Source organism: Mustelus asterias, chromosome 11, assembly GCF_964213995.1.
Source record: "Mustelus asterias chromosome 11, sMusAst1.hap1.1, whole genome shotgun sequence".
In the NCBI taxonomy this organism is placed as follows: domain Eukaryota; kingdom Metazoa; phylum Chordata; class Chondrichthyes; order Carcharhiniformes; family Triakidae; genus Mustelus; species Mustelus asterias.
In genome coordinates, this window is record NC_135811.1 from 109,479,220 (window position 1) to 109,503,279 (window position 24,060).

Sequence of the window (24,060 nt, forward strand, 5' to 3'; positions counted from 1 at the left end):
AAGTGGAACAGCAGCTCCTATCCACTCTGTCCAGGCCCCGCATAATCCCTTAAGTCATTCAGGTCTGATAATGGAGCAGCTTTCACGAGTGCTGAGTTACAAAATTTCACCGCCCTCCATGGCCTAAAGCACATCAGGAATACGCCTTACCATCCAGCATTCAATGGACAGCTGAACAAGCCAGCCACACCTTTAACTCTGGCCTGAAGAAGCAATCAGGAGAGATCTTGGAGACCAGAATCGCCACATGCAACAGTGGGAGTTCTGCCAGCAGAGTTATTAATGAACAAAGACTCAAAACGAGACTGAGCCTCGTATTTCCAAATTTTCCAGGAGGGTAGAGGCCAGACAAAGCAGTCAGAACTCAAACCATGATTCATGTCAGTCAACATGGTGGTTTTCAGTGGACGAAGCCGTGTATGTGAGGAATTTTGGAAGTGGCGCAAGTTGCGTCTCTGGAGTTGTTGTATCCAAAACTGGAGCCCAGTCTTATCAAGTGGATGTAGACAGAAGGATCGTCTGGAAATGTAGACCATTTGAGAGAGCGAGAGTTGCCCCAGCAGCCAGTACTGCCATCAGGGGCTACGTTGTCACCTGCGAATGTTGTTGATTATCCAAGCACTGAACTGTGGCCATCTTGTGGCAGGCACAACTGACATCGCCATGGAAACAGAGAACTGCACTGCCTGTTCCTGAAGAGGCACCTGTCATTGTGGTTTTGGTTGACAGCAATCCTGTGGAAGCACCCAGACAGAGGCATTACACTGCTCCACAAGGACTTGGAAACCCTCTGAAAGACTTCATTTATAATTGACTAAACTCATGAACTAAGTGTTTAATTCTCTTGGACTGTGTAAATTGAGTATTGGCATTTGCATGAAAGAACTTGGGGCGGGGGGGGATGTGGTGATTGTCCTTTTAAGGATCCATCTTCAGAGTAACGGCCACATGACCCAGGGAACCAATCGGGGTGCAGGGTGGGGACCTGGGGGTCCTTGTGCATGAATCACAAAAACTCAGTTTGCAGGTGCAGCAGGTGATCAAGAAAGCAAATGGAATGTTGGCCTTTATCACGAGAGGGATGGAGTATAAAAGCAGGGAGGTCATGCTGCAACTGTACAGGGTACTGGTGAGGCCGCACCTAGAGTACTGTGTGCAGTTTTGGTCCCCTTATTTAAGAAAGGATATATTAGCTTTGGAGGGGGTACAGAGAAGGTTCACCAGGTTGATTCCGGAGATGAGGGGGTTAGCTTATGAGGAGAGATTGAGTAGACTGGGCCTGCACTCATTGGAGTTTAGAAGGTTGAGGGGAGATCTTATAGAGACATAGAAGATAATGAAGGGGCTAGACAGGGTAGAAGCAGCGAGATTATTTCCACTTACAATTGAAACAAGAACTAGGGGGCATAGCCTCAAAATACGGGAGAGTCAATTTAGAACAGAGTTGAGGAGGAACTTCTTCTCCCAGAGGGTAGTGAATCTTTGGAATTCTCTGCCCAATGAAGCAGTAGAGGCTACCTCGTTAAATGTGTTTTAAGTCACAGATAGATTTTTAACCATTAAGGGAATTAAGGCTTATGGGGAGCGGGCGGGTAAGTGGAACTGAACCCACTATCAGATCAGCCATGATCTTATTGAATGGCGGAGCAGGCTTGAGGGGCTAGATAGCCTACTCCTGCTCCTATTTCTTATGTTCTTATGTGTTCTTATCACCCTGGTGATTTTGAGGGGGGAGGGAGACACAATTCTCCCATCGCGACCCGCAAATTTTCTGGCGGGTCGGGAGATGCGCGTGTCAGCCATTTCACGGGATTCACGCGTGGGTTCGCAGCGTGTGCGTCTCCCAGAGCCGGAGAACAGGCGCAGTTGGGACCGCACTGGAAACTGGCGGAAAGAGAGGTAAGTGATTTTCATCTGTTTTAAATGTATTTTTAATCTATTTTAAATGTCATTATCGGGTCCGGCACTGAACTGGTCGGGCCCAATAGCATCTCCCACCCCGCCAAGAGTATTTCACTCCGGCGGGGTTTAGATTAGCTCCCCACGTTCGAGGAACAAGCGGGAGACCCCGCCGGAATGAAGGAGGGGCAATTGGGGGCCCCCCAGGGCGTTTGGGGGGGGGGGGTGGTGTCTCCTGGGCATGGACACCCTAGCAGTGCCAGCCTGTGTCCCCGGCACTGCCCAAGGAGCAAATGCCCAGGGGCATATTGGCACTGCCCAGCGGGCATTGGTCAGTGCCAAGGGGGTGGGGCCTATTGTGGGTGGGGCCTAGGGGACGATCGATGGGGGTGGGGGGGTTCCCGCTGCCACTTTGCATAGGGAGCGGTCTGGGCTGGAGGGAGGCCAACGATCTGGGAGGGTGGGGGGGTGCTAATTCATGATGCAGCGACGTGAGTTCAATTCCTGTACTGGCTGAGGTTATTCACGAAGGCCCCGCCTTCTCAACCTTGTCTTTCACCTGAGGTGTGGTGATCCTCAGGTTAAATCACCAGCAGTCAGCTCTTCCCCCTCAAAGGAGAGAGCAGCCGTAGGTCATCTGGGACTAGGGCAACTTTACCTTTACGTAACTCGTGAACCAGATCTTCTGATTTTTTTTCTTTAATTTAACTGAGATTTTTATTCTTTGGGTAGACGGGATCCGTGCTGCTTTGAAGCTTGAGATCTTTGTTCTCTTGGAGGATGTATACTGCCTGCTGTGTAAACACTGCCTCTGTATTCATTGTCTATTCTGTATTTGTTCTGCTACTAATATTATTTCTGTTGCTTGGTACAAATCCTATTCAATGCTTCTGCAAAATAATTAGTCCAAACAAAGCAGTGCTTACAATTCCTTTGCCGGTTTTCTGGTCATCTGATGGTTGTGGGTGCAGCTGAGGTTTATGGAACAGAAAGATTCCAGCCTTGGTCCCTGCTAGAGTGGTTTGCAACACCCTCTAGCAGTTTGGACAGGATTCTTCACTGGGAAATGCTTGAAACAATTGTGATTTAAGCACCTCGGGATGTTTTACTCTGCTGTAGGTGCTATATAAAAGCTGTTGTTGTAAGGAATGTCAAGGGTGGGTGGTGGAGCAGCAAGGGAGGTTTAAGTAGGGAAGGTCAGAATAAGGAGCCTAAGCAGCTGAAGAAATGGCCTCGTGTAGGGGGATGTAGCTGATGGGATGCACAGCACATAGGAACAGAGCCACAACATGGGGGGAACTTTCAGAGATGGGGCCAGACTAGGATTTTGGGGGCCAGTGTCATTTCCTTCATCACTTTGGGATGGTATCGCCCTGTGAAAAAGTCAAGTTCCTAAATTTTTTCTCTCTCCCCCAGCCTCCAAAAAGAAGCTCTTGTTTGTTATGTCCTTGTGCTATGCACCAGTCACTGTTTAAACATGAAAGCAGATCTCTGCTCTTAAACATTCCTGAACTCATGACTGAATGGTACAGTGGGGTGACTTTAGTTTATATCCAATCATAAATTTTGTCAAATAATTCTGTTCAATGCTTCTGCAATATAGCATTGCCTTGTTTGGACTCGCTATAAATTCCTTTAGGCCCAGCACATGATTTGACATGTGTCTTACGGTTATTGGTCTCAATCATCATCAGGAACAACACTGATGTGGAACAGCCAAGATTGTATCATCTTACTCGGTACTTCCCTTCCTTGAAGAACTATTTTTATGTAACAAATACATATTTAATTTTCTTCCCAAAGCAAAGGTTTAGAACTGCAGGATTTTTATCTTGCTACCTCTGTGTCGTGGATGTCTCGGTGATTCTCAGACCCGCTCATGTACTTGGTTCCGGAGAATCATATCCACCTCCTTGGCACTGGTAGTATTTTCAGTATTTTTTGGGATTTGCCAAGCTGGCTTGATGCACTGATAGCTGCTAATTGCTTTTCACAAAGAAGTGTTTGACTGCTTTAACTGCCCCTCCCTCTCCCAGGGCTTTTTTGATGTAATACGTCATTCATGCATAGTTGTGGGGATTGGCGTTGTTTAAAATGGAGGCAGCACCTGGCTCTAGTTAACCATTTCTAATCTTAACCCTAGGGTTTTGAGAGCCGTATTTTAACCTCATTTAAAAGGAGCGGGCAGGATTTGGTGACGTTATTGAGATTGTTGCATTTTGTCATGTGGGCATAATCACCCCCCTCCCCCCACACACCAGTGGGGCTGTGAATGCCCTTGTGGGGCAGGAGCTGCAGGAATACTGCTCTGGATCACAGTGCTCAGCAAAAGTATATACCAGTGATAAGGAAGGACTGTAGTAAAAGATAATCAGCCATGGATATCTAAGGAAATAAAGGAGGGGATCAAAATGAAAGAAAATGCATACAAAGTGGCAAAGATTAGTGGGAACCGAGAGGATTGGGAAATCTTTAAAGCGCAACAGAAAGCCACGAAAAAAACTATAAAGAAAAATAAGAAAGATTATGAGAGTAAACTAGCTCAGAATATAAAAACAGATAGCAAAAGTTTCTACAAATGCATAAAATGAAAAAGAGTGGCTAAAGTAAACATTGGTCGTTTAGAGGATGAGAAGGGGGATGTAATAACTGGAAATGAGAAAACGGCTGAGGCATTGAACAGGTATTTTGTGTCGGTCTTCACAGTGGAAGACACAAATAACATGTCAAACATTGATGACAGGAAGGCTCTGGCAGAAACTATTATCATAGTGTTGGACAAGCTAATGGGGCTAAAGGTAGACAAGTCTCCTGGCCCTGATGGAATGCACCCCAGGGAACTAAAAGAGATTGCAGGGGAAATAGCAAATGCATTAGTGGTAATTTACCAAAATTCGCTGGACTCTGGAGCAGTTCCGGCAGATTGGAAAACAGCAAATGTGACGCTGCTGTTTAAAAAAGGAGGGAGACAAAAGGCAGGTAACTTATGGCTGGTTGGCTTAACGTCTGTAGTAGGAAAAATGCTTGAATCTATCATCAAGGAAGAAATAGCGAGACATCTGGATATAAATTGTCCCATTGGGAAGACGCAGCATGGGTTCATGAAAGGCAGGTCATGTTTAACTAATTTGGTGTAATTCTTTGAGAACATTACATGTGCAGTGGACAATGGGGAACCTGTGGATGTGGTGTATCTGGATTTCCAGAAAGCATTTGACAAGGTGCTGCACCAAAGACTGCTACATAAGATAAAGGTGCACGGTGTTACGGGTAATGTATTAGCATGGATAGAGGATTGGTTAACTAACAGAAAGCAATGAGTGGGTGCAATTGGGTGTTTTTCTGGTTGGCAATCAGTGACTAGTGGTGTGCCTCAGGGATCAGTGTTGGGACCACAATTGTTTACAATTTACATAGATGATTTGGAGTTGGGTGCCAAGTGTAGTTGTCAAAGTTCACATGACACTAAGATGAGTGGCAGAGCAAAGTGTGCAGAGGATGGTGAAAGTCTGCAAAGGGATATAGATAGTCTAAGTGAGTGGGTAAGGGTTTGGGAGATGGAGTACAATGTTGGTAAATGTGAGGTCATTCCTTTTTGACATTTACTATTTTGTTTAGTCTCTGTTCAGCCTCACCAGTGCCGTGTGGGGTTTGTCAGGGAGAAACTGATACTCATGCTGTATCAAATTTAGAGTAATCGGCAAAGAACCAGAGGGGGGATAAGAATTATTTTTACACTAGCTGTTGTGATCTGGAATGAGCTGTCTAGTAGGATGATGGAAGCAGATTCACTGGTAGATTCAAAAGGCAATTGGATAAGTTCTTGAAAAAGGAATACTTTGCAGAGCTACAGGGACCGAGCAGGGGAGTGGGATTAATTAGGGTCACTCATTCAATGAATTGGCACAGTACGATGGGCTGAATAGCCTCTTGTGTTTAAGATCTGGGCTTGATTTAATGGAGGTGAGGGATCTTGCCCACCTTCTGAAGGGCCAGTGTCACTTCTTTTCAGGAAGGCCCACTGTATTAAGTGAACAGTAAGAAGTCTCACAACACCAGGTAAAAGTCCAACGGGTTTACTTGGTATCACGAGCTTTCGGAGCGCTGCTCCTTCATCAGGCTCCACTCACCTGATGAAGGAGCGGCGCTCCGAGAGCTCGTGATTCCAAATAAACCTGTTGGACTTTAACCTAGTATTGTGAGACTTCTCACTGTGCCCACCTCAGTCCAAAACCGGCATCTCCACATCATGTATTAAGTGTAACTCAGGTTCTTAACTGGGTAATCATGACCTGATGAAGGAGCAGCGATCCCAAAGCTCGTGCTACCAAATAAATCTGTTGGACTTCAACCTGGCGTTGTGAGTTTTCTAACTGGGTAATGGGCCTTCCCTGGGATCAGAGAGCCAGTGATGCAGTGGCCACTGTTGGTGTGACACCTACCCAAGGCTTGTGTGTGTAATTTCTCTTTATATAGATGAATTTAATTTCATCTTTCAATGAAATACTATAGCACTTTCTGAGAGTACCAGAGGTAGGAAGGACATGGACAGCGCTGACAGTCTTGGAACGGAAATGGCTGGAGGAAAAACAAGGGAATCACTTCAGAAAATGCTGAAATTACTTAGCAAGTCAGGCAGCATCTGTCGAGAAAGAAATAGACAATATTTTGGATCAGTAACCTCAGTTGGTAACTGATGCTCTGTTAAGACAGGTGAGAACATTCATACATTTCAGGGTGAACAAGTCGACCAGGCTGAGTGGGTCAGAGGATTCGCTGCAGTTGCAGGGTTTGCCCGCATCTAGGGCGCAATGTATCCATTGCCAGCGGGCACCTTTGTCATTAGGACAGGGTTTCACTCCATGAATGTCCAGCTAGTTTGTGACCACAGGACCCATGTTCCACAGCCTGTGCGAGGTACCCTGGCAGCTCCCATGATGCCGACATACTGAGACACTCAAGTGCCAAGGCTCCTTATAGTTCCAGCTTGCTTCGTGACAAGGGGCATCCCTTAAAAAGGTGGCTGATAATGCATCTCAGGAACATCAGGACATAGGCAAAGGAGAAATGCATTCGCTGCCAGGTCACCACAAGGATGGTGATGGAGAGGACGATAGATCTGCTGCTGGAAATGAGGTTCCAACACCTGGAATGCTCCACCCTGCAATATCCACCACAATATGTTGCTCATCATCCTTGTCTGCTGAGCTCTGCATAATTTTGCTCTTCCCAGGGAACACCACTGGACCAGGAGGGCATCCAGCATTTACCACCTAATTGTGGGCAGCACGGTGGCACAATGCTGCCTCACATGTTGGGGACCCGGGTTCGATTCCCGGCTTGGGTCACTGTCTGTGCGAAGTCTGCACGTTCTCCCCATGTCTGCGTGGGTTTCCTCCGGGTGCTCCAGTTTCCTCCCGCACTCCAAAGATGTGCAGGTTTGTTTAATTGGCCATGCTAAATTGTCCCTTAGTGTCAGGAATATTAGCAGGGTAAATACGTGGAGTTACAGGGATGGGGCCTGGGTTGGATTGTTGTCAGTGCAAGCTCGATGGGCCGAATGGCCTCCTTCTGCACTGTAAGAATTCTATGATTTACTAGTTCTAATTGACAACTCCATCTGCCTCAGACTCGGCATGGTCCTGGTCTCCGGTACTCCTGACTGCCAGCATCCAGAGCACTCCATGCTTCCACCCTCTGCTCAAGAGAGTGTGATGTACCCTCACTGCTGTGCCATACCAACTGTGCCAGTGTCTGTGCTGGTGCTGGGAGAGGGTGTGCCCTGGGTGCATCTTCCATGGGCAGCTGCTCCACTGTCAATGGAGGGTTGCTGGCCTCCTGGCTGGATCTGGTGGTGTCAAAACTCTGTTTTTCTCTCCACAGATACTGCCTGACCTGCAGAGTGTTTCCAGCATTCTCTGTGTCATTATCAGATTGCCAGCAACGTTTTATCACTTTAACCTTCCACCAGATCAAATTTGTCTGGCCTAACCATTTGCTGTAACTGAGGAAGAATAGAATTGGGTTCAGGATTGTTGAATGGGGTCCATTTTGTCCTTTTCATCTTGTACCTATGCCCCTTGGTCCAGATTGCAACCAATGGCAATCGGGCAGATTTGGTAGAAGGTTGAAGTGTTAAAATTCTGATTCAAACCTCACTGCGACCCATTCACTTGGGGTTTTAGTGGAGATGGGGCAGCAGGCAGACAGACTGCTTCGAGGAGGTCATTGCTACTTTAACTGAAAGTGAGCAGGCATCATTGTGATCCTCTGTTTTGAACATAACTGAAAGGCTGGTTTCCCAAGCCTCAAGAAACCTAAATTGTCGAAATTCACAATGTATACAACAGATTCCAAATGCATAACTGTTGTTAGTTTTGTTAATCTGACCTATGTTCATGTGAATTTTGGTTGAGAGGAATTGAGAAACTTTCCGCAACTAGTCATTCTAGTTTCTCTCGCACCTGCATTGTGCTAACGTTCTTCTTTCCCAATCCTCTCAGATTATGATGATGGCTTTTCAATGAAGCACATTTCTGCGGCACGATTCCAGAGAAACCACCGTTTGATTAGTGAGATTCTGAGCGAGAGTGTGGTCCCAGATGTCCGATCTGTGGTGACAACAGCACGAATGCAGGTTTTAAAACGGCAGGTGCAATCACTGATGGTTCACCAGGTAATGGAGTGAATGCTGTGTCATGGGGTCCATTTTGTCCTTTGCAGTTGGAGCTTTAAGGAAATTAAGAGCTAATTAATCCAGTGAAATCTTGCCTCACTCTGCACTTCCTGTTAACTTTTCCAATTTATGAATTTCTGTGTCTGCTTTATAATGGAATTTGCCACTGAAAGATTTTGTTCTTTCTACACTAAACAAAGAAAATTACAGCACTGGAACAGGTCCTTCGACCCTCCAAGCCTGCATCGACCATGCTGCCCGACTGAACTAAAACCCCCTACCCTTCCGGGGACCATATCCCTCTATTCCCATCCTATTCATGTATTTGTCAAGACGCCCCTTAAAAGTCACTACCGTATCCGCATCCACTACCTCCCCCGGCAACGAGTCCCAGCACCCACTACTCTCTGTAAAGATTCTGCCTCGTACATCTCCTTTAACCTTGCCTCTCGCACCGTAAACCTGTGCCCCCGAGTAATTGACTCTTCCACCCTGGGAAAAAGCTTCCGACTATCCACTCTGTCCATGCCTCTCATAATCTTGTAGACTTCTATCAGGTCGCCCCTCAACCTCCGTTGTTCCAGTGAGAACAAACCAAGTTTCTCCAACCTCTCCTCATAGCTAATGCCCTCCATACCGGCAACATCCTGGTAAATCTTTTCTGTATCCTCTCCAAAGCCTCCACATCCTTCTGATAGTGTGGCGACCAGAATTGAACACTATATTCCAATTGCGGCCTAACTAAGGTTCTATAAAGCTGCAACATGACTTGCCAATTTTTAAACTCAGTACCCCGGCCGATGAAGGCAAGTATGCCGTATGCCTTCTTGACTACCTTCTCCACCTGCATTGCCACTTTGTGACCTGTGTACCTGTACACCCAGATCCCTTTGCCTATCAATACTCAAGGGTTCTGCCATTTACTGTATATTTCCTATTTGTATTAGACCTTCCAAAATGCATTACCTCACATTTGTCCAGATTAAACTCCATCTGCCATCTCTCCGCCCAAGTCTCCAACTGATCTATATCCTATAAACCTCTTCCTTTTCATCTTGTACCTTTGCCCCTTGGTCCAGATTGCAACCAATGGAAATCAGGCAGATTTGGTAGAAGATTAAAAGTGTTAAATTTCTGATTCAAACTTCACTCCGACCCATTCACTTGGGGTTTTAGTGGAGATGGAACAGCAGGCAGGCAGGCAGTCTGCTTCAGTGAGGTGGTTGCTACTTTAATTGAAAGCTGGCATCATTGTGATTCTCTGTTTTGAACGTAACTGAAAGGCTGGGTTTCCCAAGCCTCAGGAAACCTGGCAGTTAAACTAAGGTGAGGGCTATATGATCAGGAGGTTAAGGGCCTTCTGACTTAACTGCTGTATCCAGCCTGTCTGCCTGGGCAACCCCCTGTGATAGGCGGCAATCTCTAATGATCGAACCCGCCGCCGCTGACCGCCAATGTATTTCTGATCCCAGACTTCCCTCCTCTCTGTCCAAGGGTTGAAATTTCACTATGTGTGGGGGACCTCCAACTTGTGGGTTCTCCGTGCTGTGCCTTACTGATCCTCCTCTTCCCAATGGGCAGGGTAAGTTAAAATTCAGTGTCGTTACTTCTACCTGCCGGATAGAAACTTTGACCATGGAAGGATGCAGTTGTGCATGAAAGCTATACATCAACGTGAATTACTTTAAAAAAATCTTTAAGCCAATATTTTTTATCACTCCCTCTTTTGCTGTCACTCATAGAATCATCATAGAATCTCTACAGTTCACTAGAAGCCATTTGGCCCATCGAGTCTGTACTAACCCATCTAGGCCCAACCCAACTAGGCCCAGAGGAAATGGGGCAGATATGGGGAGAACGTACAAACTCTATACAGACAGTGACCCAAGCTGGGAATTGAACCCGGGTCCCTGGCGCTGTGAGGCATCTCCTTAAACCTGTGTGCCGACCTCGTATTGGGCTACAGGAACCATAGGTAATTGCAACCCTCCAAAAATCCACATGAATGCCCATTCTGGAGCGTTAACTCTGTGTCTATCTCCACAGATGCTGCCAGACCTGAGTTCATCCAACATTTTCTGTTTTTATATCCGTTAACTGAGGTATTTGTCATTTTTAACCATGCAAAGCAAATCTTGAAAAATACAACTTCTGAAGCAGTTTGGAGACCATTCTTCGTATACCTAACTACTTTCTTCATCTTCAGTCGCATAATTGAACATAATTGATCACCAAATATTTTTTCATGTTTTTGTTTAGCGGAAGTTGGAAGCAGAGCTCCTTCAGATTGAGGAGCGCCATCAAGACAAGAAAAGGAAATTTCTCGAAACTACAGAGTCATTTAATAGTGAACTAAAGCGGGTAATAATCAGTTTGCTCTTGATGAGTTATAACTATCCAGTAACTAAAGGTATTCTCTGTATTATTTGTCTGGGTTGGTGAAGTGGTGAATGCGGGCTCATTTTTAACATTTAAGAAAAACTTGGACAGGTACATGGATGAGAGGGGTGTGGAGGGATATGGTCCAGGTGCGGGTCAGTGGGACTAGGCAGAAAAATGGTTCGGCACGGGCAAGAAGGGCCAAAAGGCCTGTTTCTGTGCTGTAATGTTCTATGGTTCTATTAAGCTTAGATTTTCTGATGGTGTTAACTCCATTCTTAACTCAGTGTTGAACTGATGTGAATAATGGTGTAAATTGGAAAGCTAATTTAGAAGTATTCAAGCTTTAGGCTGGGGTTGTTCTCCTTAGAGCAGAGAAGGTTGAGGGGGGACCTGATTGAGGTGTACAAAATGATGAGGGTCATAGATGGGGTGGATAGGAAGAACCTTTCTCCCTAGTAGAAGGGTCAGTAACTAGGGGGCATAGATTTGAGGTAAGGGGCAGGAGGTTTAGAGAGGATTTGAGGAAAAGCTTTTTCACCTAGAGGATGGTGGGAATCTGGAACTCATTGCCTGAAAGTCTGGTAAAGATGAGAACCCTGAACATTTAAGAAGCATTCAGATAAAGCACTTTAAACACCATAGCAATACAAGGCTATGAACCAAATGCTGAAAAATGGCATTAGAATAGATAGGGGCCTGATGGTCAGTGAAATAACTCCTTCAAGGCCAATGTCTCTTCAGCAAACTTAGATTTACTTTCATACTCAAGAACACTCAGACAGGTACTTCCTTGTACGGAGTATAAATCCAGAGTGCCACTAACTCTGACATTACACACTATATACGCAAGTAGGGCTCCCTGATCGGACAAGCCATTTCTGCCTCAATCAGAGAGCTCATATTCCAAGAGGTCTACATCGTGGGCCTCGTTCAAGTCATTACAGTTGGCGCAGACAGGATGGGCTGAAGGGCCTCTTTTTGTGCTGTAAAACTCTGACTCTCTAAGCAGACCCTTTACTATTTTGTGTACATTAGCTGACCTTGTGCAAAATTTATATGCTCTGAGGTTTAATGTTATGCACTGTTGCACTCTCAAAAGCAGACTTTGTACCTAAGCAAGTTGTTGCATGGGCCGACTGTTTCCACATACGGACAGAGCACTTAGTCACAGTTTTGGTCTCCTGAGTTAGGTGATCTTGGCTGGGTCTCTGGTTAGGACTGAGAGTTTCCTTTAGGCTCGGAAAGGGGAAATCGATTGGTGTTCAGTCACCTTGTTCACAATGCCTGTGACAAATGTTGGGTAAAGATAGAGTCAGGCTGTGCTGTCATGTCAGTGCAGTGGACTGTTAACCTGCAGCTGTTCATTTGCTGGCATTGATACCTGACTAGTAACCATTAGGAAAAGATATTTGAGGGCACCTCCACCAACAGGGATCAGTATCTACAGGAGAGAAGAGAAGATAGTGGATTAAAGATCCTAGAAGGAAAAGAACACTGACCTTGATGGTGTCCTGGTCAACAAACAAGGGGATTTTTGTAATTCTCCCTTACTGTAAGAACCTTCGATTGAGATCCGTCAGTCACTTTAGTTGAGTTTTGCTCTAGCTGATGTGTGTGTGTGTGAATTAGGGACCAGGGCTGAACCGCTAGCCCCCTCCAACCTGAAGAAACTTTCTCATTACATTCTCAAGACAATGTCTTTTTGAGGCAGGTTGTGTCAGGCAAGCTCCTGGGAAACTGCACTCAACCTGCAAAATCAAGCACCTACACGCCACACACAAAGATTTGTGCTGTTACATGGAATCCACCAATTCTGACCTCTTGCGCATCTCCGATTTCCTTTGCCCTTCTATTGGTGCAGAAAGTAGTCTCTCAACACCAGGTTGAAGTCCAACAGGTTTACTTGGTAGCACGAGCTTTCGGAGCGCCACTCCTTCACTCACCTGATGAAGGAGCAACACTCCAAAAGCTTGTGCTACCAAATAAACCTGTTGGACTTTAATCTGGTGTTGTGAGACTACTTACTGTGTCCACCCCAGTCCAACGCCAGCACCTCCACATCATCTATTGGTGACTTTGTCTTGAGCCATCTATGCCCTGAACCCCGAATTTTTCTCCTCAACCCATTTCAACTCTCTTTCCTTTTAAGTTGCTCCTTAACACCAATCTATTTGTCCAAAGCTATTGGTCATCTATTGTGATATCTGACTCGACGTTGAATTGTATCTAATAATGCTAACGGAGCCTCTTTGGGTGTTTTACTGTATTAAAGATGTTATCAATGCAAGTTGTTGTTGAAAGTATCTGTTTCTCTGGTGTTACTGAGATGCTGGCTGATATTGATAGCTCTGGATTCTTGCAGCTTGTAGTTGTAACCTCCTCTTGTTTTAATTAGCTGTGCAATTTGAAAGTGGAGGTTGACATGGAGAAAATTGCAGCGGAAATCGCTCAGGCTGAAGAGCAGGCCCGCAAGCGTCAGGAGGAACGGGAAAAGGAGGCTGACCATGTCGAACAGCCCCAGAGTAACATACCAGAGGAACCTCCAAGCAGCAGTGAGGCTGACGAGCCCAAAGTGGAGGAGGCCCCAATGGACACAGGTAACAAAATGGCTGGATTACAAAGTTACATCAATGTCTCTTTAAAAGTTCACTAAGATGTGGCATCACTGACAAGGCCAATGTTTATTGCTCGTCCCGAGTTGCCCTTGAGAAGACCATTTTGAACCACTGCAGGTTGTCCAGTAAAGCTTTGGTCACAGTGGCAGCACAGCGGCACAGTGGTTGGCACTGATGCCTCACAGCTCCAGGGACCTGGGTTTGATTCCCGGCTTGGGTCACTGTCTGTGTGGAGTCTGCGCATTCTCCCCATGTCTGTGTGGGTTTCCTCCGGGTGCTCTGGTTTCCTCCCACAGTCATGATGTGGAGATGCCGGTCACGGGCATTCGGCCTCTGATATTCGGGTAAGCGTTCTCCAAGGCGGCCTTCGCGACACACGACAGCGCAGAGTCGCTGAGCAGAAACTGATAGCCAAGTTCCGCACACACGAGGACGGCCTCAACCGGGATGTTGGGTTCATGTCACACTATTTGTAACTCCCACAGTTGCGTGGACCTGCAGAGTTTCACTGGCTGTCTTGTCTGGAGACAATACACATCTTTTTAGCCTGTCTTGATGCTCTCTCCACTCACATTGTTTTGTTTCTTAAAGACTTGATTAGTTGTAAGTATTCGCATTCCAACCATTATTCATGTAAATTGAGTTTGTGTCTTTATAAGCTCTGTTTGCGAACAGAATTCCCACTCACCTGAAGAAGGGGCTTAGAGCTCCGAAAGCTTGTGTGGCTTTTGCTACCAAATAAACCTGTTGGACTTTAACCTGGTGTTGTTAAACTTCTTACTGTGTTCCTCCCACAGTCCAAAGATGTGCGGGTTAGGTGTATCGGCCATGCTAAATTGCCCCTTAGTGTCCCAGGATGTGTATGTTAGAGGGATTAGCAGGGTAAAGATGTGGGGTTTCAGGGATAGGGCCTGGGGTGGGATTGTGGTCGGTGTAAGCTCAATGGGCCGAATGGCCGCCTTCTGCACTGTAGGGTTTCTATGATTTCTCCCATCATGCTGTTTGGGAGGGACTTCCAGGAACAAGCAATGATGAAGGATCAGCTATATATGTTGGTGTGTGGGTGACTCCAAGATGGTGGTGTTCTGCATGAACCTGCTGCACTTTTCCTTCTCGCTGCTGGAGGTGGCAGAATTGGGTGGTGTCGTCAAAGACACCTGGGCAGGTTTCTGCAGTGCATCCTGTAGATAGTACACATTGCAGCTATGCTGCATTGCTGGTAAAGGGTGTGAATGTTTAAGGTGGTTTGTAACCGACATCACCTTAAAAGCAGCTGCATTCTAACAGTAATGTCAGTGGAACAGCTGTGACCTTTAGCACACACCTTTTGTGGTTACTTGGTGTATTGAGAAGGCACTCTCCATTATGTGCCTGATGGTGTGTAAAGCAAGACCGTGCTTTTTCAGTCAGGGTATAGGAGAAATCCCAATTCAAGACAAGTCTGGGTCAGGTGGCTGCCTAGGAATGAGTTGGCTACATGGCCTACAGCAGGAGAGAGAGAGAGAGCTTGGAATGTCCAATCATGCACACTGGAGGTTGTTAAATTTATGTTGCATTAATCATGCTACAAACTGGACTCCCACTGGCACTGGATGGTGCATCTACCATTATTCTGACTCTGTCTACCCACATCGCTAGTGTGCTGTCTCCATAACCTGGCTATACGCTCCTCCTAATTTCAGGATCGAAAACTTCAGTTCAATTACTGCATGTATTGTTTCAGTTTTGTCCATGCTCTGTGAATGGCTTCATAGTTTTCTGTGTGTACTTTCTGCGTTTTTTTCCCTAACATACAGCCTTTTATTCCAACATGTTGTACATTTTTATTTCTGTACATGATAGAAACAGGTGCCAAAATGTTTTCCTTTGGTTTATCGGCTGTGCTGCATTTGATGCCCAGTTCTTTTTTTTGGAGAAGTGGTTGGGGTGGGGTGGGATGCTGATGATCACCTCACCCTAAGGCTGTGCACTGTAGACGAGATGATTCTAGTTGTTGGGTGTGGTACAGGTTGAAGTTGCTTGACTACATTCTGCAAGTAACTAGAGATGCCACTTTCGGGTGCAGCAATATGCTTCTGGCAAGCTCATCCTTTTTGAAAAGAAAGGGTGATTTTCTTGCTCGGTCTGTCAGAAATACTTGGTGCATGTATCTGAATACCTCAGTGATTACCTTGAATGTTGTTTTCCATGAATCTTATCACTAATCTCTTCAGGCTGAAAGAAAATTCTGAGTCAGATATGCCCTGTTCGATGTTTGAGATGAGCAGATTCTCAAAGTCAACCTCAGGACACATTCAAAGCCTGAAATACGAGCAAGGAGTAGGAGTAGGCCATTTGGCGCCTTGAACTTACACTGCCATTTAATAAGATCATGGTTGATCTGATAGTAATTTCATCTGCATCCCACCTACCCCCCCCCCCCCCAATAACCTATCACCCCCTTGTTTACCAAGAATCTATCCACCTCTTGCCTTAAAAATATTCAAGGACTCTGTTTCCACTGCCTTTTGAAGAAGAGATCCAAAGACTCATGATCTTTTGAGTGAAAAAAATTCACTTTGTCTCTGTTTTAAATGAGCGACCCCTTATTTTTAAACAGTGACCCTCTAGTTCTAGATTCTCCCACAAGAGGAAGCATCCTCTCCAATCCACCCTGTCACTACCCCTCAGGATCTTAAATGTTTCAATCAAGTTGCCCTTTACTCTTCTAAGCTCCAATGGATACAAGCTTAGCTTGTCCAACCTTTCCTTGAAAAACAACCCGCCCATCCAGGTGTTAGCCTGATAAACCTCCTCTAAACTGGCTTCCAACGCATTTACATCCTTCCTTAAATAATGTGACCAATACTGTACACAATACTCCAGATTTTCTCCACTAGAGCTATGTATAACTGATGCATAACCTCCGTACTTTTGTATTTAATTCCCCCAGCAATAAATGATAACATTCTATTAGCTTTTCTAATTACTTGGTGTATCTACATTCTAGCCTTTTGCAATTCATGCATGAGAACAGCCAGATCCCTCTACGTTTCAAAGCTCTGTGATCTCTCACCATTTAGGCAATTTGCTTCTCTTTATTTATTCCTGCCACAATGGACAAATTCCCACATCATTCTCCCAAATCTGCCAAATCTTTGTCCAGTCATTTAACCTACCTATATTATTTGTGGCTCCTTATATCCTCTTCATAACTTAGTTTCCTACCTATCTTTGTGTTATTTGGCAACCATCCCATCATCCAAGTCATTTATATAAATTGTAAAATGTTGAGGTCCCAGCACTGATCCCTGTGGCATGCCACTCATTACATCTTGTTGATCTGAAAAAGACCCATTTATGCCTACTCTCTGCTTCCTGTTAGCCTAGGGAAGGTAGGACTCTGTGGTTGACTTATTGGGTGACCAATAGCTAGAGTCCAGGAAGGGGGAGGTTGGAGCTCTTGTGATGACACCTCCCGGAATATGTCAGCTAGAGTTGGCAATCCTATTCGGTAGATTTGGTCAGCTGCTGGGTATTTACAGGAAGGAAGATGAAATTTCTCACAGATGTTCACCCCCAGACCCAGTTTATATTCAACGAAAAGGGAAAAAATGAAAGCTGGGACGTTTGAACTATTACTGGGAAATTGACAGGACTTTAGGACAAAATGAAAAGCTGTAACTGCCCCAGCAGAACCGGCATTTCTGGGCACCCTGTTGATGTTGTAAATTTAGAAACTGAGCAAAGCATTTGGATTATTTTTGTAGCAAAGGGCCACCATCAACACAGTCCAGCCACATGCCTTCATTCAGTGCTCTGAAGTGCTATGAAAAGTTCACAGGTGGCTACAGTGGCCAGCCATGTCTGAAATAGAAATATGGGCATTCTGTGTGAGGGAGTTAGACTCGATCCTGTGTCTGATCAACTCTCCTGTGCGTTATGTTGAAGCAGCAACATCATGAAACCCCCATATACCTTCTCATTATGGCTTGTTTGTCATAGAGTGGTGCACAGAAGCCATTCAGCCCACTGAGTGCTATGCTGGCTCTTCAAAGAGCAATCCAGTTAGTTCTGCCTCCCTACTCTTTCACCATATCCCTGTATTTTTTTTCTTGACTTGGATATCCAGTTCTCTTTTCAAAGCTGCCTTCTCTGCCAGTTTCATCCATATTAGCCAGTGCATTCCAAATCGTGACCACTTGTTGAACAAAGACATGTTCCTCATATTGGCATAAGAACTAGGAGCAGGAGTGGGCCATCTGGCCCCTCGAGCCTGCTCTGCCATTCAATAAGATCATGGCTGATCTTTTCGTGGACTCAGCTCTACTTATCCACCCGCTCACCATAACCCTTAATTCCTTTACAGTTCAAAAATGTATCTATCCTTGCCTTAAAAACATTCAATGAGGTAGCCTCAACTGCTTCACTGGGCAGGGAATTCCACAGATTCACAACCCTTTGTGTGAAGAAGTTCCTCCTCAACTCAGTCCTAAGTCTGCTTCCCCTTATTTTGAGGCTATGCCCCCTAGTTCTAGTTTCACCCGCCAGTGGAAACAACTTCCCTGCTTCTATCTTATCTATTCCCTTCATAATCCTATATGTTTCGATAAGATCTCCCCTCATTCTTCTGAATTCCAATGAGTATAGCGCCAGTCTACTCAGTCTCTCCTTATAAGCCAACCCCCTCAACTCTGGAACCAACCTAGTGAATCTCCTCTGCACCCCCTCCAGTGCCAGTATATTCTTTCTCAAGTAAGGAGACCAAAACTGTACACAGTACTCCGGGTGTGGCCTCACCAGCACCTTATACAGCTGCAACATAACCTCGCTGTTTTTAAGCTCCATCCCTCTAGCAATAAAGGACAAAATTCCATTTGCCTTCTTAATTACCTGGTCACATTACCTCCTCACATTGGCAAAAGAACCTGCCAGTCTCCTTGTATCTCTGCCCCCTTGTTATTGATCTTTCCACTATAGGAACCAATTTCTCTTTATTTGTTCTGTCTAAACTATTCATGCTTTTAAACAGATCTATCAAGTCTCCTCTTAACCATCTCCTGTCAATGGAGAACAATTCCATTCATTATTCTGTAAATTGAGTTTGTGTCTCTGTATGCCCTGTTTGTGAGCATGTCTCCCACTCCACCTGACGAAGAAGCAGCACGCTCCGAAAGCTAGTGGCATTTGTTACCAAATAAACCTGTTGGGACTTTAACCTGGTGTTGTTGGACTTCTTACAATGGAGAACAACCCCAGCTTCTCCAGGCTATCCAACTGACTGGTCCCTCATCGCTGAGGGGAAAATACAATGCATACATGTTTATGATTGGGATTTCCAGTAAGTTACCTATAGAAGCTTGCTATTTCATTGTAAGCATGATTTAAACCAATGAAACAGAAGCAGAGGGAGGTCATTTGGCTTCTTGAGCCTGCTCTGCCATTCGATAAGATCATGGCTAATCCATTAGTGTTTTGAATTCTACACTCCTACCCTGATAACCTATGATTCCCTGGCCTAACAAGCATCTGTCAACCTCTGCTTTCAAAATATTCAATGTTCCCGTCTCCACTGCCTTCTGAGGCAGAATCCCAAAGTTGCACAATCCTCGGAGAAACAAAAAACCCTCATTTCTGTCCTAATTTTAAAACTGTGCCCCCTAGTTCTGAACTTGCCCACTGGAGGAAACATCCTTTCATTGTCCACTTTGTTGAGACCATTCAGTATCTTATAAACTTAAATCAGGTCAGCCCTCACTCTTTCTAAACTCCAGTGGAAACGAGCCCAGTCTAACCTTTCCTCATAAGACAAACTGCTCATTCCAGGTATCAATCTCGCAAACCTCCTGTGAACTGCCTCCAATGTGTTTACATCCATAAATAAGGAGACCAAAACTGCACGCAGTATTCGAGATGTGGTCTCACCAATGCTCTTTAGTATAACTGAAGCATAACATCCGTACTTTCATGTTCAATTCCTCTCGTAATAAAGCCACTCAACTGATGAAGGAGCGGCGCTCCGAAAGCTCGTGATACTAAGTAAACATAGAACAGTACAGACCCTTCGGCCCACGATGTTGTGCCGAACTTTTTCCGAAACCTATTGGACTTTAACCTGGTGTTGTGAGACTTCTTACTGTCCCATAATAAAGGACAGCATTTCATTAGTATTTTTAATTATCTGCTGTACTTCCATACTAAACTTCAGATAATAAATCAAAACACAAAATGCTGGATAAATCCTGGTCTGGCAGCACCTGTGGAGAGAGAAACGGAGTTAGCATTTCGAGTCTGTATGACTCTTCTACAGAACCCCAGAATCTGCTATGTCGAAGAATCACACAGACATTAACTCTGTTTCTCTCTCCACAGATGCTGCCAGACCTGGGTTCTGTTTTCATTTCAGATTTCCAGCAATCAGTGTTTTGCTTAAACCTCAGAATTTAATTGATGCTTCTGGATGAAGTTTAACGTTTTTTGATTAGTGTCACAAGTAGACTTACATTAACACTGCAATGAAGTTACTGTAGATGAGTCCTGGTTGAGCAGTCGGCCATAGAATGCTAGTGTTAACCGCAAACCACCCTTCTGAGCGTGAGCAGGATTTTCCAGTCTACTGACAGGCATGTTTTTTAAATTCTTGCTGCTCCTTTTCATCTGCAATTTAACATTGTCATTGTCATGTTGCCATAGACATTGGATGAGCCCATTCTTATATAATAGGCGTACTGAACTTTCCTGTTTGCTATTGGGGTGGAAGGGGGAAGGCCTCTGTTGCAGTATTTAATTAGCTGCTCTGTCTCTGGAATTTGTTCAAGTTTTACTGTATTTGTTGTGTTTCAGGCTTTTAAATCACTCTCACCTTTTCAGTAATGGTAACTGCACAAAGTACAGAGGGGATTGAACTCTCTCAGAATAGAACCCTGCAGTGCAGAAGGAGGCCATTCGGCCCACTGCACTGACCACAATCCCACCCAAGCCCTATCCCCATAACCCCATATATTTACCCTAGCTAGTACCCCGACACACAAGGGGCAATCAACCTGACCACATCTTTGGACTGTGGGGGGAGGGGGGGGGAAGAGAAACCGGAGCACCTGGAGGAAACCCACGCAGACACGGGGAGAACGTGCAGGCTCCACACGGACAGTGAACCAAGCCGGGAATCGAACCCGGGTCCCTGGCACTGTGAGGCAGCAGTGCTAACCTCTGTGCCACTGTGCCGCCCTAAGTGAGTTGGTTTGAGCATGCGTGTAGGGTGTTAGGTCATCCTGATCTGACTTCATCACGAAACTTGATAATTTACCTACTCCGGGGCACTTTTAATGGGTTCTAGAAAGACCCTTGTGGAATGGGAACAAAAGAACCATGTGTCGGCAAATCACTGATCGACTTTCTAAGGATGGTGTATACAACCGATCTGCTGCCCCAAGTGAGTAATTCAGAATTGAGTAGCAAAGCAGTTGTTATTTTGTCCTCTTCTTGTTTGACCTGCTTCTAGCCAGGTGCATGATGACTGGACTGGCTTGTTCTACATGTGGTTTTTGTACAGGGTGTATAGTACTGCCCAATTCCCATCGTGCTCCCCAACCATCCTGTCCTCCATCTGCTAGAGTTAGGATGCCGCAAACACTGACAGTCCCTCACCATTCTTCAGTGCTTCTAAGTTCATGAGATGGAGGAACATTCAACCGAGGGATTTTCTTGTTCACTTTGGCAGCTTACACTGTTCCACTTGCTCTCTGCTGAAATGATGGGCGATTAGGAGAGACACCACTAAAATTCTAATTCCAACCACTTTTTGGCTGGAAAGTTTAGAATTGTGGATGATATCTTTGCTGAATACTAGAGCTTTTACCTCTGAATCTGGAGGTTGTGTGTTGAGCACATGGTTTAGTGTGCCACTTTAATGCAGTCCTGAGGTCTTACCTATAACCTATTAAACAGCAAGCACAATCACAGCCAATCCTGTTATTTTTTTAAGATTTGCACTTCTATGGTACCTTTCAGGTCGGGCGGCACAGTGGTTAGCACTGCTGCTTCACAGCTCCAGGGACCTGGGTTCGATTCCCGGCTTGGGTCATTGTCTGTGTGGAGTTTGCACATTCTCCTCATGTCTGCGTGAGTTTCCTCCGGCTGCTCCGGTTTCCTCCCACAGTCCAAAGATGTGCGGGTTAGGTTGATTGGCCATGCTAAAATTGCCCCTTTGTGTCCTGAGATGCGTAGGTTAGAGGGATTAGCGGGTAAATGTGTAGGGATATGGGGATAGGGCCTGGGTGGGATTGTGGTCGGTGCAGGCCGAATGGCCTCTTTCTGTACTGTAGGGTTTCTATGATTTCTATGATTTCCTCAGGAAAAGCCAAAGGGGTTTAAAGTGTGAAGTGTGGTGACTATTTAATAGGGAATTGCAGCAGCAAATTTATGTTAAGCAAGGTCTCACAAGGAGCTTCAAGATGGCATTCTTTTCAGCTGGCTATGAAAGTTCCACTGCTTTGTTTTGAAGTTTGTTTTTGCATTCAGACTATTAATCCAGAAACCCAGCTAATGTTCTGGGAATCCGGGTTCGAATCCCGCCACGACAGCTGATGGAATTTGAATTTATTTAAAAATATCTGGAATTAAGAATCTACTGACGACCATGAAACCATTGCCGATTGTCAGAAAAACTCATCTGGTTCACTAATGTCCTTTAAGGGAGGAAATCTGCCATCCTTACCTGGTCTGGCCTACATTAACTCCAGAGCCACAGCGGTGTGGTTGACTTTCAACTACCCTCCAAGGGCGACTAGAGTTGGGCAATAAATGCTGGTCAGCCAGCGACGCCTATGTCCCACGAATGAATAAAAAAGAAAATTCAGTTGAGCATGTTTTATGATAGGGCTGAAGATGGTGCTTTAGATTTCCCTGTGTGTAACCGGTGGGGGGGAACGTTATGGCTAAAACCTGTTTTCTTATTTACAGACGAGCCACGCAATGATGAAACACCAGAAACCCAACAGAGTAGTGAAGAGAGCACAGCAACTCCAGAAGACAAAGAAGGGTGTCAGGACACGACAGACAGCAGCGTGGAGCAAGGAGCAAGTGAGAGCACCTCTGGGACAGAAAGTAACAGTGCGTTGGCTGAGGAACCCATGCCAGAGCCTACAGCAGAGAGTGAAGACAAAAAAGAATGACTTCAACAAACACACAAACTTTTCATTCCAGTTAGTTGTACTACTTGATTAGTATCGTACTCGTTTTTTATTCTACCTGTTTCTAAGTTAGAAGGATTTTCTTTTTACACATTTGTAGAAATGCCAGCATAATGGCCTCCTTAAACACAACCAACAGCCCCGTGGCCAGTTTGCGATTCAGTGCTAAAAGATGGAGGTGAATAAATTTAAGGGGTGGATGAAAAGATACAAAAATTGAAGGGTACTGTATGCTCTACTTAAACCAGCTTGTTGGTCTCTGGTCCCTGTGAAAGGATATTTATTTTCCTCACGGTTCAATGCCTGAATCACAAGGTCAAAGTGCAAAGGTTGCAGTTGTCAGTTTTGAGATTTATTTTCCCCTCTGATTTCCTGTGTATTTAATTTCCATGGATGATGTGTTAAAGAACTGTGAACATTACTTGAAAACTGAAAAGCATGATGGGCTGCACCCCCCCTACCCGCCCTTTACAAGAATTTTCTGGACCTTTAAAAAGTTTGCTACTTCCTCACATGACTGCAGTTGGTGTGCACCTTCCTAGAATGGATTCTGTGCCAGTTGGGACCTTGACAAGATGGCGATTGTTCCAGGGGTGACTGCAAGTTCACTTGTAGTATGTGTTTGATTAATACCCGCTTTTCCTTGCAGCCTATGATGTAAAAGTATTGTCATACAATGCCCTATAATGACGCACTGTGACCACAGAGCTGATAGTCTATGGAGCTGCAGCCTCCTGCCTTCAGTTGCTGATGGAGAAACCGTTTCACAAGGCCACAAATGGCTGGTCATCCCCACCAAGCTGTAATTCTGTGCTGGGTGAACTTGTTTTGTGAAAGAAACATTTCTTTTTAAAGACCTCAGTTTTTGGGTCTCAGTAGTTGAAGTCGTGCTATGCCTTGGAAAGAGAAGCAAGCAAGGATGACGGTTCAGGTGGCTTCCCAGTGGGATTGGCATCACTGTTGTGTCTTCAGCTGTACTATGACAAGTTACCTATTTTTAAAAAAAAATTCCCCACCACAATAAAAGAGAAGCTTACGGTAAAGGCTGTTGTGCAGACTTTGTGATCCTGTGGTGTTTTATTGAACAGTGAGCTTCCTACTGGGGAAAAGGAACAGCAGACCTGTATTTATCTGGCATCTTTCACATCCTCGGGACATCCAAAAGAGTATCAAAGATTTGCAGGAAAGCACAGCGGCTATTCTGATGCATGCAAGACCCCAGAGATATGAGGTCATTGGCCAGTAAGTCTGATTTGATGTTGTTGGGTGAAGCTATAAATGTTGGTTGAGACAGTAGGAATAGTACATGGGGGTTTGC

At 45.2% G+C, this 24,060-nt stretch overlaps 1 protein-coding gene across 2 annotated transcripts in view; it reads left to right on the forward strand.

Annotated features, from left to right (window-relative positions):
* The window catches only part of smarce1 (SWI/SNF related BAF chromatin remodeling complex subunit E1), a 59,740-nt gene extending 35,955 nt beyond the window's left edge, over nt 1-23,785 (forward strand). For both annotated transcript variants that reach the window (XM_078224284.1, XM_078224285.1), the window contains 4 exons: nt 8,403-8,575; nt 10,835-10,936; nt 13,353-13,554; nt 22,513-23,785. In XM_078224284.1, coding sequence (XP_078080410.1) covers nt 8,403-8,575; nt 10,835-10,936; nt 13,353-13,554; nt 22,513-22,724 — 689 coding nt within the window. In that variant the 3' untranslated portion in view covers nt 22,725-23,785. The remainder of the gene's footprint in view (nt 1-8,402; nt 8,576-10,834; nt 10,937-13,352; nt 13,555-22,512) is intronic.
* Nucleotides 23,786-24,060: the final 275 nt, after the last annotated feature.